Consider the following 18,534-nt stretch of genomic DNA (forward strand, 5'->3'; position numbering starts at 1 on the left):
TGTCAGCCAATTTAAATATGGTCAAACGGTTGCCGGTTATAAATAATCTAAGTCCCTTTAAAGTGAATGTAATGCTAAAATATAAAAATTGTGTTTAGGATAGAGTAGGAATGGCAAAGACTGTAGTCCGATTTTTTTACAATTCTGTCTGTGTCCCACTGGGGAGACTTTTCTTTACTTCCAGTCCAGGGAAACAACAACAGGAAATAAGAGATCTCCAAATAGAGAGGAAATCCCCACTTAATTAACACCAGAAGAGGTTCACTTACTGGAAGATTTCATATCACTTCCTGCTCATGTGACAACTAACAATTTTAGATTTCCCATCACTTTCTATAACGGAGGCCAGAACCAATAATGAGGGTGAATCTCCCCAAGGTGGAACAGACAGCAATGAACACCTGACAAAGGTTCTAATCCTTCCACATTCAATAAAAAAAAAAAAAAATTGGCCCTACATACACGTTCTAAAACACTAACTATAGTACAAGTAAAACTGGCCTCAAAGGCTGGCCTAATAAACCTGTCTAAAATGAATGTCTGTGTGGGATCCAAACGTGATAAAAATATTGCATGTGCATGCAAACACATTCTATTTCATTGTGGACTTTGCAAATTTAAATTAGTACCTGCATCATAACCTGGAAAAGCAATTAAGCAGAAATGTGCTGAGGGGGAAAAAGGAAGAAGTTTCCACGCAATGCTTTTTTTGGCAAAAATAGAATATGCTTGTGTGTTTTAGAAGCAGATAAGCGGTTTTCATAAGCTATGCAGATGGCAAGGACAAGCTACGTGTTGTGTAGAACAAACTGATTTATACTATGCTGATGAAAGGAGAGATGGTGCTGGAAGTAACTGACGAATACAAAAAAGAAATCAAATCATTTTCAGAAACAAGCATAGACTGCCAACAGATTTAGAATAAACACCAACAAGCTCAAAGCAAACCTAAGGATTTATGTTTTAAAACTGCACATAGAGCTTTAGGAGGGAGTAAGGCCTTGTTTAGTCAGGTAGCTGCCTGTGAAAAGTGATCTGCAGTGGATCACTACTTACAGAGCAGTAGAGCAGTGGCTGCCCGGCATTCAGGAGGTGATACTGCCACCTCCCGCATGCCATTTATTTTTTATTCTAAGGGGGATTTTGCATTGAACTGTTCACCTCTGTGACTGCATTTGGCAGAGGGCATCACCTGACAAATGTGACATGCTGTATAGTGTTTGCCACGCCATGAAACAAAGCATAATGGCCTAATGCGGGCAAGAATCTGCCCATTAGAACTAGATGATTGTATTTTTGGGGGGGTTGTTTTAGGGTACTCAGCAAGGTTCAGAGTACAATATTGCTTATAGGTAAACTTTAATGCTGACAATAGATACAGTGTTTATTGATCTGTATGTTTCAACAATAAACTCCACAAAATGAGTGAAAATCCAAATCGAACGCAACTGATTTGTTAATTTTTTTATACACTAAAAGTTTCAGTGAAATGTCACCTACAGCAATCAAACCTATGATTGATTGATCATTTATTATTGTGTATGGCCAGCATAAGACTCATTAAGGGTAATGCACAATACCATATTACAGGGTATAATATGTCTGATCAGCTAAAAATGATTCGATCATACCGAAAACGATGAGACTAGATGGATTCATTTCTGGGAAATATGAGCTGGATGAAGAGAGAGAAGGGACAACTCAGACTATATAATCAATTTTCCTTGTATCAATCAACTCCTTTACTTAGTTTTTGTCAAAAACCCCTTAAAGGGTAATTCCACCTTCTCCGAGTCTTCCAAGCCAGGAATTTGCTTTGTGACAGATTCCCTTTTAATAAGAATTCAAACATTTAAAGGTCTCTGGATGGAGGTGAGATAAGCATCATTAGTATTACACTCATCTTCACAGCCCTAATAGAGATCTGTGGATCTAAAGTTCAATATGCAGCATGCTTCTCGGCACAAGGTGCCACCCTGCATGCAGCCAGAATAAGTGGTCACCCCCAATATAGCCTAGGGGGATTTCACTGTTTAAGATGATTTCACAATCTACAGGTCTGAATAATAAGAACCTCCTTCATCTTTAAACTAGCTGTTTTCCTGTCTCTCAGAATGATCCCTTCAAACCTGATTCATCATTCCAAGTTTTAGAACGCCCACAGACAATAGCCTACATGATCAGACTGCTCTCAGGGCTTCAAATTTCTCCAGTGATACTATACACCTAAAACATTGAACAAGTTTATGCCAGTGGAGAGAAAAACAACAACTAGAGATACCAGGGTAGACCCACAGACATGAGCCTGACACCTGATCAAGCTGGGTCAGGTGACTTTTATTCATGTGTGCAGGTAGCTTAAAGTTTCTTATATCACCATAATGTCCGGGGGAAAAAAAAGAACAGTAAATTGGCTAAAATCTACTGGATTACAAAAATCAGAAGACCTAACATTGTTTCAACATGAAAATGCAATTTCAGTTGCAAAGAAAACAAATTTATTAAAATGTTAAACTGTTGCATTTTCTACCACTGAAACACAAATGCCTGTCCGGTATTAAACGTCCTTTATAAACGGTTCAGTTTTGGTCTTTAACCCTCAAGAAAGATGTCCTAGACCTTGGAGGAGTTCAGAGAAGGCCAACAAAATGAATAAAGAGGATGTAAGGCCTCAATTATAAAAATTGTCTCCAGAAGTTAAGCGTCTCTTCTCTGAGGAGAACAAGTTTTAGGCCTTGTTCACACGAAATGCAGAACAGAACTGCATGAGTTTCTGCACACGCAGTGCAGTGGGTTGTGCCGCGTTTTTGATGCGTTCCGGGCCGCTTTTGGTAAAAAAAATAAAAATGTGTTTTTTTTTAGAATGGGCTTTTAGTGCGTTCCAGGGCGTTTGCATGCATTTTTGATGCGTTCCAGAGCAGGTAAAATAGGGCTTGCTGCATTTTTTACATGCTCTGGAACCGAATGCTGCGGTGTGACCTAGGGCCCAAAATACCATTGGAATACATTGGACGCAGTTTTTATCCGGTCTGTAACTGCTCTGCTCCTGGAACGCGCTTGGTGTGAACAAGGCCTTAGAAAGGCTATGATTGCAATTTTTAAAATGATTAATGGGAACCAAAGTATTGGGAATAAACTGTTTAAACTAAGAACTCTAAAGAGGACTTGAGGTCCCAACAGTGAGGTTGAAAGAGAAGCAGTTTCATCTAAGACTGCCATGAGGAGTTTTTCTACTGTGTGAGCAGTAACATTTTGGAATTCCTTGCCCAGATAGTGGTAATAGCTGAGAGCATTGATACATTCAATAACCACTTAGATCAATTTTTCAGTATACAAAATATACAGCGAGATGGGAACTATTAGTGACATGGCCACTTTTGTTCCACGTGGTCCCTGTGTGTATTGTAAAGTAGCCACCAATCATAACTCGCTCTCGTGATAGACTACAATAGCAATACAAATTAGTAAACTGAATTTAAGATTATAGTTCACCACAGGAACGAGCTTGGACTGGTGGCTACTTTACAACACACAGGGATCATGGGGAATAAAAGTAGCCACCCTCCAGAAGGAAGGGCAGTGTCAGCACTAATTCAGAGATGATTTGAGGATCTACAGCTGAGTGATACACAAATACATTTTTTACTAGTAATGGTATTTAAATGCATTTTTAGATAATGTTCCTTTATTTAAACTGTGTCCTTGGAAGAACTTGTAAACTTGCCAATCTGTAGAGTCACCATTTCAGATGTCTGTGTGAGTTTTAAGTTAATTTCTGCAATAGCCCAAAAGTCCCAATATGTGGGGTGGTTTAATAATTAGGATGTAAATAGGGGCTCTCGAAGATCTATGGAAACACACAAAGGATGCATAAATCTCTAGCTTTGCTGAGGACAGATACAGTATGGATTTTTGTTTGGTTAAAATACATACTTTACATGTTTTAACCAAAGAAAAATCCATTCAAACATGCCAGCATTTATAATGTGCAGAAATGCATCCTCAGCATTCATATGTTAGAGTTTAAAAGAAAAACCAGAGCAAAGTTTCAATTTACTGACTCCAGTTAGCAAACACTCCCAGGATTACACATGCATTGAAAAACGTTCGGAGTTCATTAACCTACAGTCCCTGTAGTGTAGTAGATGATACAATGGCATTGCAACTTCTGAAAGGATTATACCTAAAAGACATTACTACTATATTGTTAATTTCTCACAATATAAATAGGTAATGCAACTGCCTTTAAGCTCATGAAACACGCCTTACACAAATGATTCTCAGTACATAAAATTTCATTAAGCATCACACTGAAGTAATGTTGGCCAAATGTGGGCCAGTATTTGGTCAATTTGCCAAAATGTCTGCTTGCATTCCAGACAGATGGCAATCATTTAGATACAGCTACATATTCTGAATTACTAAAATCCAGGCATGATTCTACAGGTTTGGTGGTGGAAGACCCCAGTATCTGCACACAGACAGCTGTCCCAGAAACAGTCTGTCCAGTAACCTTGAGCTTTGACCAGCAACAGATTTTGATTAGCCGATTCAAGCAAATGTAATATGCAATGCGAGAGCTTAGCACAGCTATTATTACTAAATAGTCTTTAAAATTGTGTTGAAATTCTCAACCACACTCTTGCAGAGTGTGTCTATTCATTATGGGGTGAACACAGTTATTGCTTGAGGTGCACAGGGACCCATAACAACAAAAATGATTAGTATATTAGTGCAGCATTATTAAATAAACTGCTATGCAGAAAATATAGAACGTGAATCGGTCATTATGAAATCCCACTTCTTGCAGTGTGATCATCCAATATTATTACAACTCCATATATTTCAGTGCATTAATAGTGCCAGCGAACATGCACTTGTAATTAGTATTTAAAGTTGCCTGCGGCAGAATGCTGTACAGTGTATATTACGTAAGCTGTATTATTTATCATATTAAAAATTAAAGCTATAAAAAGATGGGATACAAAACTGTTAGGTTCCTTTCACACGAGCGTCATCAGCAAAAAAAAAGAATACTAAATCAGTTTTCACATCCATTTTCAGTTCAGTTCCACTTGCATCCGTTTTTCACAAGTTCTTTTTTTTGGGTTTGTTGAAGAAAAAAAAAAAAGACAGTTTCTACTGCTACTTTCTCAGTGAGGGTGGCCCAGTTTGGAACACCTTCTGCCATAGCCTCTCCTTCACCCTATAACTGTATTGCCAGCAGGGGGTGTCCCATAGGCCTGGCATGACATGGACCAAATTAATAAGTGTCTTCTCATAAGAGACATCCCTGACCATGACAGCTGCACAAAATGAATGCAAAGAACATCTTGTGCATATCCCTCCTTGTGCACCAAGTCAAGGTGGGCAAAAGTAATAATTTTAAAATGAACGTTATATAAATGGACGTAAACTGACGACGTCTACTTTCATCCGCTTTAATCCATTCAGTCTAGTCTAGGCCCGCAAAAATGGAAATGGGAGCAAAACTTTTCTGTTTTCTTTTCCGGACCTAAACCAAGACGCATGTAAGTGAATGTAAATAGACACACATCTGTTTACCATGAAATTGCCATACATTGGGCATCAGTCTGAAATACTGGCAGACTGATCTACACTGAACGCTTGTGTGAAAGGGATGACATAATGAGATTGAAAGGCCTTTTCACAGAGTCTCTAATGTAAAACATGGGTTATGTTGTACAAATAAGTTATTAAATTAATTCATGTAGGTCTAAAAGTTCCCAGTACATTTACACTATGAAAGCACATCTGTATTCAAAGCTTAGGTCCACTTCAGGACCTAGGCAAGGCATGGCAGGTATATTGGAATAAGCGTACAATTCCTTTTTTAGCAAGAAATCCTATACTGCTCTGGTTCCGAATCACATGGCATCCAGTATAAAGTCATGATCTGCAGCACCTCGGCACTAGGGACACTGAGATCAGAATACTCAATACACTCCCAGCATTAGATCATGTGACCAAAACCAGAGGGCCACAGGGTCTGCTTGTTACTGCACACAAGTAAAGCTTTGGTCAATATCCCAACCCTCCTTCCTTAAAGTACAAGTAAACACAAGAAAAAGATGGAGAGGAGCATAGGTTTGCAGTCCAATTTAGGAGAGTAGCCTACGATGACAACACTGCTCCTCTATAGATACTGTGAAGAATTGGATCACCCAGTGAAGATAAAAACTAATGCAGCCACTACATCTAAGGTTAAATAATCATTTGTTTTTGGTTTTAGATAAAATTACGTTCCAATTAAAGTAATGTGTAAGTATGCAACGATTTCATGCTGAGAAGAGGCTGCAGCAAGGTGAACTTTGACCTTGAATGGTATTATTCAACAATTATTCTGATGTGTGCAGGAAAGTACTGCCATCACAACAATAACTTTATCTTATAGTTCTGTAGGTATGTTGGTAATATTTTTTATTATTATACATAAGCTAAGCTATGCTTTAGGCTTATCGATTAGTTCACTGGTTTAAAGCTTTGATTTGATATTTTAGTATAGTTACCCTTGTTTTAATTTCCCTCATATATCCAGTAACCTATAAAAATTACCTTGATGGCAACTTCATTATCGACTAACAGTTTGCCCATGGGCACAGCAATGCTCCAGTTAGATTATGCGTTATATATCCAGCAACAGCAAGCCCAGGATTATACTTTATTAGTACATGTGTGCAGTCTAGATGCGTTTGGCGTCATTTGAGATAATCAAAGAACCATCCTCCTTACTCCACATTCGCAGCAGAATTTTGCCCACTGGACAGGATACTTCGTGCCACATTCGTGACAGAACTTGGAAAGCTGTCCCGACCCATTCTTATCTTCAGATTTTATACGTTCACCATTAACAATCTCTGAATGGTCCACAACACCGTATCCGGTCTTCCCATCAGGCCTAGAAGTTTAAAGATAAGAAATAGTATAAAACAATTCTGTAAATCTTAAGCATAAGCATTTAATATTATTAAATATTCCAAAGGATACACAAAAGTAATAATTCTCATGCATGCAAATATACAGTGGTACCTCGGTTCACAAACTTAATTGGTTCCGCGATTCGATCCCATGTCAAATGTTACTACTCTGAACTTTGCATCCCATGCAGAATGCTACTGCTCTGAACTTTGCATCCAATGCAGAATGCTACCGCTCCGAACTTTGCATCCAATGTAGAATGCTACTACTCCGAACTTTGCATCCAATGTAGAATGTTACTACTCCGAACTTTGCATCCAATGTAGAATGCTACTACTCCGAACTTTGCATCCCATGTAGAATGCTACTACTCCGAACTTTGCATCCAATGTAGAATGTTACTACTCCAAACTTTGCATCCAATGTAGAATGTTACTACTCTGAACTTTGCATCCCATGTAGAATGCTACTACTCCGAACTTTGCATCCAATGTAGAATGCTACAGCTCTGAAGTTTGCATCCAATGTAGAATGCTACTACTCCGAACTTTGCATCCAATGTAGAATGTTACTACTCCAAACTTTGCATCCAATGTAGAATGCTGCAGCTCTGAAGTTTGCATCCAATGCAGAATGCTACTACTCTGAACTTTGCATCCAATGTAGAATGTTACTACTCCAAACTTTGCATCCAATGTAGAATGCTGCAGCTCTGAAGTTTGCATCCAATGCAGAATGCTACTACTCTGAACTTTGCATCCAATGTAGAATCCTACTACTGAAAACTTTGCATCCAATGTAAAATCCTACTACTCTGAACTTTAGAACAGGGATAGGCAACCACAGCTGTGGTGAGATCTATGAATCCCAGGCATTGCATGACTCTGACAGCCGCAGACATGGCTCCCAAAGGCATGATAGGATTCATAGCTTCGCCACAGGTGGAGTGCCAAGGTTGACTATTCCTGCTTTCAACACTCTGTGGAAGTAGGTGTTTTGTTTTGTACTTTTTGTAATGAACTGCTACCAAAAAGCTCACAGTGTAATGAAGGTAAAGCATTGCTGTCCATCTGTCGTGTCCCCTCTGTAAATACAAGTAAACAAAATACAGCAGGCCTAGAACACGTTCCAGTTCCCAAACTTTTGTACATGGGGAACAGGTACAATAATCATGAAAGTCAAAGAATTGTCAGACATCCTTAATGCTTGCTTATTTAGGGTTGAGATAAGAGAAACCACATGACAAGTCAAGTAACTAGCATTTTCAGTTGGAGGGATGAACAATGGCAGACTCTATATTCTCTCATCAAAGGTTAGGCCCCATTTACGTCTAGGCAAGTTGTAGCTTGTTTCCCTAAAATTGACAATGTTCAAAAAGAGGCATTCTATTGTTTTCAATGGCCCCTGTTTACACCTAAGCTTTGTGTTGCTTGTCGGTAGTCGCACAAAGCTCTAAAAAATACATGAGCGTCTTTTGGGGCAGAATCCTGTGTTTTGGCCTCGTAGATCTTAATGGGAGCACACTCGCATTTAAAAGGCTATGGGGCCAAATACACATGACTCTGCTCCTGAACTCTGACCCTACAATCAATTTCTGTACTACATTGTCTGAAGGTGAGAGACATGTCATTCATGAGCGATTACCTATAATGGACATTGTAGACCACATTCACAGGCCCGCAACAGCCTCACAAAGAGATTTCAATAAAGAGGTTTTGGCAAATAAAGCAAATTTGAACATTTCATTAATTTTAGACCACATTAAAAACCTGCTCTGGGAATTGTTGTTTTATGTTCATTATTGGAAAGTCACGCAGAGGGCAAACAAAACTCTACACCAAAGTTCCTTTTGGCAAATAACTTTCTAGATAGTAAAACCTTGACATTAGGACAGTGGAGCAGCAAAGGGTCAGACTAAAGAGATAAAATACAGTACTATCTATCTCAGTTACAGGATTTGTAGGCAGCAAAATGAATACTTAGGTCCTGTTCACATTTCTACTTTTTAGGTTGACTGTGAGCAGGCTCTGCATGCATTTTACATGCGTTACCACTGTTCCCTATGTAAGGCATGTTTTTCTGGAAAACCTACATTTAAAGATGCAGCAAGCAGGACTTTTTAACAAACTGCACTAGTAAGGGCCTGTGTCGAGAGACTTCTATTTGAGTCAGAACTGCTTCTCTCCTCATGCAAGTCATTATGAATGCAAAAGCTTGATGAACAAGGTTGATGGAGCTTAGAAGAAGGTCAAATGCACTAGTCACTTAATTCTGAATGATCTATGAAATGTCTGAAACTGATGTCAAGTGCAAATTTGCATATGAGGAATGTGGATTCAAGAATGATCTTGTGTGTGCGTCTCCACAAACACACAGGCAAAGCAAATCAAGCTGAACACCCCTCCCCCGCGCCACTCTCCTCCCTACTCCAAGCTAGTAGATAAACAGTTGCTGGAGTCTGCACTGTCCTTTGTGACCTAGTACTGGACAGGAAGTACAGGGAAGCTGAACTGAGAGACATGATTGTGTTAGGGCAAAAATGTACAGCAATGCTTTGTTGGGCAATGCATATTTAATTGATCTGAATTCATTATTGAAATATAATTTGAGAGTTTAATACTACTTTAAGGTATAATGTAATAAGAGCAAGGTGCCGTTGCCCATAGTAACTGATGAGAATTTTCCTTTTGGAGAGTTTAATACTACTTTAACAAGAGACATCTAGCTTTGTAAGGCTAGCATTACTTCCCCAAGATGTGGTTTCCTAGAGTCCTTTAACAGAGTGGGGAGGGGCTAGACCCCCATCATGTATTTTTGTGCACTCTTTGTATTCCTTTCACAGTGACCCCCTCAGCCCCTTTATTTCCCTGATGTCACAGGAGCAAGTAAGAGATGGGAAATCTCTCCAGTGGCATCAGACAGAAAACCAAATAGAAGTTCTCACTCATTTCGGTGCTATCCCAAACGAAATAACTAAACTAAAAGTTAGGTGAAAAGGTACAGGCATGTTTGGCCTTGCACAGCTGTAGATTGAAGATAACCCTAACTGGAAATAAAAGTATGTGCTGATTTGTAAACTGGAAAGCTCTTTACATAGCGGAAATCATTCATGGAATCCAAACAAATTGCTGCATCCTAATCCATACAGGGCCACATGGTTCATATTAAGAATCCATCCTGTTCAGTTTTATCAACAGGAAAAGAACTTGTAAATGGGCCAAATAAACACAAACTACAACCTGGCACACAAACCTCAGTGTGTAAATGGGTCAGCAGCTTTAAGAAAAACGAAAAATATTTGAGATTAGAAGGCCAGAGACATTTCCCTAAATAAAGGTGACTTCCCGACAAAGCATCCTATTTAAGGACACTGTAGGCAGCATCTAGTGAGCTTACTTTAGTGCAAAAATAAATTACATTTATAAATTATCATTCCATTTAATTTTTATTTTTTTTACAAGTCAGAGCAGATATCCCACGAGGAGGGGCAGGAAGATAGTCGTGGTCTGTCGCACTTTGCAGTTATAATTTACCAAATGGAGTGAAGGGGTCTCCTATGGATAGGCACGTTGTTCCCTCTTCTCACAGATAACAGGTAAAGACCAGCCAGATTGCACAGAACTTTTTCAGTGAGTTAGAAAATCTGAAATCATTAAAGCCGGCCCATACACTGACAGGGTATTCACTAAGGAGTGAAGAGTTTGGAGAAGTGAACAATCTAGGACAATATAGCTGAGCTGGAAAGTGAGCTGAATTGGAGATTTCTTTCCAAATCAGCTATGTTGTCCTAGATTGTTCACTTCTCCGCCTTCTCCAATCTCTTCACCCTTTTGTGAATAATCCTGTGAGAGATTTTTGTACCAATATTCATACAAAAAAAATGTATCTCATCAGAACATTCCATAATGCCATCAGAGACATGTAGAATGTGATTCGAAATTTCATTTTAATTTAACATTTGATTTTGGAATGAAAGGAGTTTCCTGAATGGAAACCGACTTCACTATTAGAATTTTGTTGGTTGAGAAAACATTTTCATCCAGCGCCTTAGATTATTTAATGTGTAACTGGGGTTGAAAACAATTCTGAATTTGACCCCAATAACAATTAAAAAATGGATCAAATGTTCTGAAAAAAAATTTTTTTGACAAAATTCTACTGCTGATAGAAGGCTTTAGTTTCCCTGCTTAACAAATGCGGAGATAATAAATGAACCACATAGGGAGTGCATTGGTTTTAGTGGAATGGCTGACTCCTAGGGGTCTATTTATAAACAATTCGTAGAGCCATTTGCCCTGTGTATTTCTAGACGTTCATTCTGTACGAGATGAAAAAAAAATTATTCTTGATATATTTTCTTTTCAAGTCAAATGTTATTTCAAAAGTTATAATATAATATCGCATTATGGACACTAGAAAGAGCTGAGGAGCATAGGAAATAAGTATTTATAAGGTGCATTTAAGTACAAATAGGATCATTGAAGATAGACTGACTTATACTATGTTAAATATTAAACAATTACAAAGATTGATTCAAGGTGGAGCTGTGGAAAAACAGTGGATGAATATATTTTTTAGAGGCAATTCCTTGAAAATTGAGATTTTGGGAGTCCCTTTCCACCTTTAAAACTACAATGGTATGTATACCATGTATACACTGTGTATAGAACTTGATGATTTATGGGACCATAGACCGCTGCAGCAGAGGGAGACATAGGCTCCAGGGACCAGTCAAACAGCAAGCCGGCTCAAGAGGGTCAGGCGAGTATAATTTTTTTAATCTTCCTCCCTAGACACAAACGAGCACTTTACTATTGTGCGGGCGTAGCCCCACTGCAAGGGTTAATAAAACATTTCCCCAGAGTTGTTCTTTAATATAAAAAAGTATTAAAAAAAAAATGTACATAAAAAAGGCCTGAGAAAAGAAAAATAATGCAGCCACTTCATCTGGTAAGCTGCAATGATTACATTGTTTGTTTTTTGGGTTAAATGTAATGCAAAAGCTACTGCTGAGATATGACGCAGTTTTCTGAGCAATCACCATAAGCTGAATGCAGCTTTAGGCTCCATCCACACCTAGGTGTATTGTCGCAGCCGATTCAGCTGAAATGCTCCACTCAAGGAATCCTGTTCATTTCCATGTTACCCGTTCACATCTGTGAGCTTTATCGCAAGCAGAAATATGCCTGTCGCTCTAAATAGTACATGAGCTACTTTGGGGCAGATTTCAGCGCGTTTTGTCGCATAGACTTAATAGAAATCGCTTGAAAACGCACATTGCGATTTTTGTGTGTGTATTTTTGCGTGCATTTCGTCCATTCAAATGAATGTGCCAAAATCTGACAAAAACGTGTGACTTAATATACACACAAAAAACGCTCAAAAAAGATTGAGCCTAATAGGTGTCCCCTAGGTGTGAATGGAGCCTTACAGGAAGCACACATGTACACGTGATCAGGCACACACTCTGGAAGAGTACACAATACCTGGTGTAGTTTTCAGCATTGTAGGTTTTCCTTTTGTTAGCAGATGCAGCTGACGGCGGATTTCTGGCCAAACTTGGCGGTGTCTTTGACTTAATTGTACCTCTGAAATGACACATCAATTACTTAAATAAGCTCAGAAATGCAACATACTGCAAATTACATTATGCAACGGTCTGAAAAGAAACACATTTAAGAGCTTAATGGACCAGCCCATTCCTTGATGAGGTGCCTTTGGGTACACACAAAAGAACTGAAACACAGGCATTTGTGCAGGTACTTGTAGACTGAGTTGTGATTTACATAAAACGTATGTACAGTCCAGTTTTTAATTTTTTTTTTACATTTGGATTGAGGGCGTGAAAAAAAAGTTTAGTAGCAATGCAACTGAATAAAGGCAACACAGATATTGGATCACATTTCTGGCTTCAAGCCAAGCTAAGTCGTAGTGTAATACCAACCAAAATGTTTTTTCTTTTTAAGTAGTAAGTAGGGATGCACAGATACTTTTCGAGTACCAGTGCAGATACTTGGCATTTTCATGAGAACTCCCGGGGTTGCAGAGGTTGCAGCTGGGACCTGGCTCTGGTGCTCCACCACTGTCCTGAAATCATTAGTCTGTATTGTTTTAGAAAAACTGTCACATGACAATAAACAAAAATGCATCAGTACTCGTACTTGTAAGTACTCGGCAAGTACCAGTACTCGCAAAACTGGTATCTGTGCATCCCTTTATTCATATTTATAAAAACAAAATCGTACATTATAACAGAGATGTACAAATCCCAGGAGCTCCGTGTGCTCCTTACAAATGACAGCTGCCTCCTAATTTTTGAATTTTTCTCTAGTGTAGTCTTGGAGCTCAAAAGTATCGGTACATGTACTTGTACCGAGTACTGTACTTAGTATCTGTGCAACCCTAGTACTAGTAAGTGTTAAAATTTCTGACATTGATGTTTGGATCCCCTTTGGGAACCATTCCTATTAATTCCTTTCTCAATGACCATTGTTAATCAGACAGGATGTTGGAAAAATGTTCTCGAATGGGAAGAAAGATGACAATATAAACCCAAGAATGGTTGTAGCCCTTCACTACCGTATTAATAACAAACAAAAAAAAAAAAAAGATTTGGATGGAGTTCTACTTTACTGTGGCCCAAGGATCAAATCATGAATTTCAATTTTAACATAAGGAGCACTAATAAGCCCATTGGCCATTTATTAAATCCACAGATCAGGTCTGGTCCACACAGAAAGTGAATGTGAAAAAAGGGGGTCCAATGGAACCCAAAGTAGATCCATTATCACCTGAAAGCAATTCTGATGGGGTTGTCATAAACATAGGTAGCAATTTTTCATTAAAAGTACATTCAGGGTAGAGCTGATTTACAATGACGTACATCAACTGTAAAATTCTCTTTTACATTTCTCATGGATGAAATCCATGGTTATGTAATTCTAACCAGCCAGGGTGATATCGCTATTCAGTTCCAATTACTCAGAACTGAAGCATTCCAGGAAAATCACCAGGGTACAATCATCTTCGCAGACACATTCAGATTCATTGATACCTATATCTTCCTAGCCCCTGGGATCTGCAGTCATGGGAAATCATGAATACAATGGAAACTATACAACTGTAACAGTATGATATTTATGTAGCTACATATTATTCCTGTTTAAACGAAGTCCTGCCACTTTGCCTGTCGACAGGTCTTCTTGTAAGAAAAAGCCTCCCCATTCAAAGCTCACTCCGGGTTAACTTCTTCCGCTTTCTCTTCGTGAGTTTTCAGTATGGCAACTGGCCGCTTGGGCCCAAGCACTGCATCTTGGGGGGAAGTCGCATGCTCCTCCGTAGCTGGAAGTACCAGGTATTTATATCTGAACAATGGAAAAGCTTGAGAGCTTTGCAAAGGTGAGCACCAGTGGGCGAAGGTCCGTTTCAAAAGATAACCTGGCCTGAATGGGCAAAGTGACAGATTCTATTTAAAAAGAACCTGTCGCAAGATCCTTTATTTCAACATCTATCTTCTGATAAGATTGTATGTGCATTTTACATGCCCAAAGACTGCCACTGGGTAGTGATGTGATGTCAGCAACCCAAATAGGCTTGCAGCTTTCAGTCAAGTGACAATATATAAGCCATCCACAACTCTGCTCCTGGCTATATCTCAAACTTTGTCTCAAAGTATCACCCTAACCTTGCCCTCTGCTCTTCCAAAGACCTTCTGCTTTCCAGCTACCTCGTCAACTCCTCCCATGCTCGCCTCCAGGACTTCACTAGAGTCTCTCCCATCCTCTGGAACTCTTTACCCCAAGCTGTCCGTCTATCTCCTACTCTGACTGCCTTTAGGCGATCCCTTAAGACTCATCTCTTCAGGAAAGCCTATCCCACCTCAACCTAACCAGTGAACTATCACGTTCTCATACAATTCATTCCCACACAGCTACCTCCTCATGTTTCACTTGCCCCTCCCTTTTAGATTGTAAGCCGTCACGGGCAGGGCCCTCCTTACCATCTTGTCTTGAATTGTATTGTGATTGTAACGTCTTTCTTATATTGTAAAGCACTGCGCAAACTGTTGGCGCTATGAAAATCCTGCTGGCTGTCAAAATACCTGAATCCAATCAGATTGTTCAGGTATTTTGAGAGCCAGCAGGGCCGACTAGCAAGATACTGAAGTTTGGCCCAGTGGAAGATTCCTCCATCCATACAGTTTAGCATAGATGGAGGAATCTGTTGCACTTTTTCCATCTGACCATAGAAAATCTGCAGATAATCTATAGTTGTAGGCCAGCTTAAAGCAGAAGTAGGAGGTGTGCTGCTGCCAGTGCTAGAGCCATCTTATCATGGGGAAAATTGTAGTAACCATAAACCTGATAAAACTTGCTATGCTCCAAAGGAGTCTTAGCTGATGGTGTCTGAAGGTCCAAAGAATATGGATGGATTCATTCTACAAATACTGTATGTTTGGCAGATCAGTGGTTATCTGAGCTTTCAGCTTGGCGCATCTTTCGGCAGGGTTAGGAAAATAAAATGTAAAAAAAATGCTGCCGGGTATTAAGTGCAGACACCTAAAGGTGCCTATACAGGTGAAACTCGATTAGAATATCGTGCAAAGTTCATTTATTTCACTAATGCAACTTAAAAAGGTGAAACTAATATATGAGATAGACTCATTACATGCAAACCAAGATAGTTCAAGCCGTGATTTGTCATAATTGTGATGATTATGGCTTACAGCTCATGAAAACCCCAAATCCCCAACCTCAAAAAAGTAGATTATTACATGCAATCAATAAAAGAAGGATTGTACATAGAACAATAATCGGACCTCTGAAAAGTACAAGCATGCATATGTACTCAGTACTTGGTTTGGGCCCCTTTTGCAGCACTTACTGCAATTACTTTTGCACGATATTCTAATTATTCGAGTTTCACCTGTATATGCCTACAGCTGTCTCAATGTTACATGTGAATGCCAAGCTGTTCTGATGGGCAAAGCTTGATGATGAATTCTGCACAGAAAAACTAACAGCAGTAAGCTGCCAGGACTGAGGGCTAATCTACCTTTGCTATCTCAATACAAGGTCATGTATATCTGACAGTAGCAGTTGATTTGTGTGCTCAGTTGTCAGTCACTCAGTTCAGTATGATTTAGTGGCAGCACTGTGAAATGAGGCACAAAACGCCTCATGGCAACTTGATGTCAACAGTTTCTCAGTTTCTTCTGAACTCATAAGCCTCAACCTTAAGAATGTTGTTCCAGGCCAAACAATGCCACCACTGAACACTAGTGACACTTGTAGGTTTGGCCATTCAGAAAGAGTTGATCTCCCACGCCAAAAACATCGGTGTGTGTGGCCAACACAAATTCTGCCTGCGGTCTGCAAACACACTGTTGTTTTTCAGATCTGTAAATATCATAAATCTCTGTGGATTGGTGAGCCATAACAAAGTCTGCACTCCAGACTCCGAACATGGGATAGATTTTATCTCTTTTCATGTGTCTGCAAAGAATTAAACCACAGATCACATTTATTAGAGTATTTGCCAACTCATCTAGAAGGAGTCCGGACTTCAATATAAACATTTAAGTAATTAAAGATCATCTCTAGTCTGGGGAAAAAAATATTATCTTGAAACTAAGAGCTGTTAAAATTATCAAGTATATTCACTTTTACTTTCTTTACTTGGTATGGAGGAGCAATTTATCTGCAATCCTCGACCTGACACCCTCAGCAGAAGGTCAGAGCACCCTGCCCATGTTCCACTTTGTAGGATGCTTTAATAATGGAGTTTAGCTTACGTTTTTGATTTTTGCTTCTACAATATTGCTCAGACACTTTAGTGATTTTTAGAAGCATACTACATTGTGATCAGCTATAACAGAACCAGGCAGCATAGTAATATTGTTAGCCACTTGGTTCCTAGAACCTATATCTGTCTCTTCATCCCCAGAAAGTATTTGGAAACACACAGCATGGTCACTAACCACTTCCCACATTTTTAGAAATGAGCTCCAAACGCAACTGAACTCAATGAGGGAAGTTTATCAAAACTGGAGCAGACGAAATCTGGAGCAGCTGTGTATGGCAACAAATCAGCTTCTCTCCTTCATTTTCAAATGTTAACTGAACAAAGTGAAGAGAGAAGCTGATTGGTTGCCATGCACAGCTGCCCCAGTTTTTGTCTGCTCCAGTTTTGATAAACTCCCCCCAATGTAGTGTGCATGAGAGCTAAGTCAGGGTTCGCCAGAAAAGTGAATATACACCTTCCTTTACAACGTGAGATTAGTTTATGTTGAGGCTCTTCAGAGGAAACCACGTCTAAACAATCAGTAGATCCAGAGCCAATCGGCAGAAAGCTGTGTGTAAATCTCAGTTTATAAGTTATATAAAAGTCCATGTCAAAGTGTACATTAAAAAGTGAGAGCGGGAAGTCTGCTACCTAATGTTACTTTGGTTGGAATGTTAATGTACTGCAAACCATAAATCAAATCCTTGCAGCAAATACAATGTAAACATTGCTGTGCATAATTATATATCATGCTTGGACTTTTCCACATTTACCTCTGGAAGGTGGCAGTATACCCACAGGTTCAGCGCTGTGCCCTCCTATGAATGCTGGAGCAGTTTTGTTTAGCTTTGGTTAGAGTAGGAAATGGTTAGAACCTCTGTATTATTTATTTTTTTGCTATCTGTGTCTTGTTAGGGAAGTGAGAAGAAATTTGTCAAAACTTCCCTATCTCCCTATAGACAGCTGTTACCGTGTTACCAGCTATAGAGGACTACAAAACCCAGCAATACTACATTATAGCTGGCGGTATTCTGCATTGTGCTGTATAATGTACTATTGCTGGGTTTTGTAGTCCTCTATAGCCTGCGCCATTCTGCATTCATTGCTGTATAATTTAACACTTTTCATTTCACTATATTGCACACCACTTTTTTTTTTCTTTTTTACTTCCACCGCTGCACGCTTGCGCCTGTGATGGACTGCAATCTCAATACAAACTAGTAGTCCCATCACTGGAGCCATTTTTAAAATGTATTTTTTTATCCGATTAATCGAACTTAATAATCGGCTAACTAATCGATTTTGAAAATAATTGTTAGCTGCAGCTCTAGATGGAAGCTAGTTCAGTTTAGCTTTGTCAGATCTTTGGTATTTATCATGCGATTTGTTTGGGTATAATCTTTGGGCCTTCCACAAACAGGGATATTCGTTTTGCGATTATGTGACATTTTAACGAAGAACTTGGTTTAATTTGTTTCCATCCGCCTTTTACCTTTTATGCTGGGTTATCCTGAACAAATATACTCGCACGCCCAGTGAAGCTAGCGCTATTCTGCTGTGATCTGCCACAACGCAGTTGCATATCTGATTCCATACTTTCATCTGTCTTTTGTCATCTTTAGGCGCCACCTGTCTCCTTCTGGTTCTTGCAGCTGGCTTCCTGATGATGCAGCCCATGGTCCTTCCTCAGTGGATGCCTCCTGGGATATCCGGCACGGTTTTCCCAAGAGGCTTGGAGGAGCTCTGCTGGAGCAGAGTGATGTCATTCTTGCCATGGCAAGAATGGAAGAAGCAGACGGGATGGACCATAAT

General features: G+C 39.4%; 1 protein-coding gene across 1 annotated transcript in view; it reads right to left on the reverse strand.

Annotated features, from left to right (window-relative positions):
• Window positions 1-6,474: 6,474 nt before the first annotated feature.
• Window positions 6,475-18,534, reverse strand: part of ZC2HC1A (zinc finger C2HC-type containing 1A) — a 43,753-nt gene continuing 31,693 nt past the window's right edge. The window contains exons 9-10 of the mRNA XM_018557553.1: window positions 12,426-12,527; window positions 6,475-6,919 (exon numbers count right to left, since the gene is read on the reverse strand). Coding sequence (XP_018413055.1) covers window positions 6,733-6,919; window positions 12,426-12,527 — 289 coding nt within the window. The 3' untranslated portion in view covers window positions 6,475-6,732. The remainder of the gene's footprint in view (window positions 6,920-12,425; window positions 12,528-18,534) is intronic.

Source organism: Nanorana parkeri, unplaced genomic scaffold, assembly GCF_000935625.1.
Source record: "Nanorana parkeri isolate BGI_ZX_2015 unplaced genomic scaffold, ASM93562v1 scaffold289, whole genome shotgun sequence".
Lineage (NCBI taxonomy): Eukaryota > Metazoa > Chordata > Amphibia > Anura > Dicroglossidae > Nanorana > Nanorana parkeri.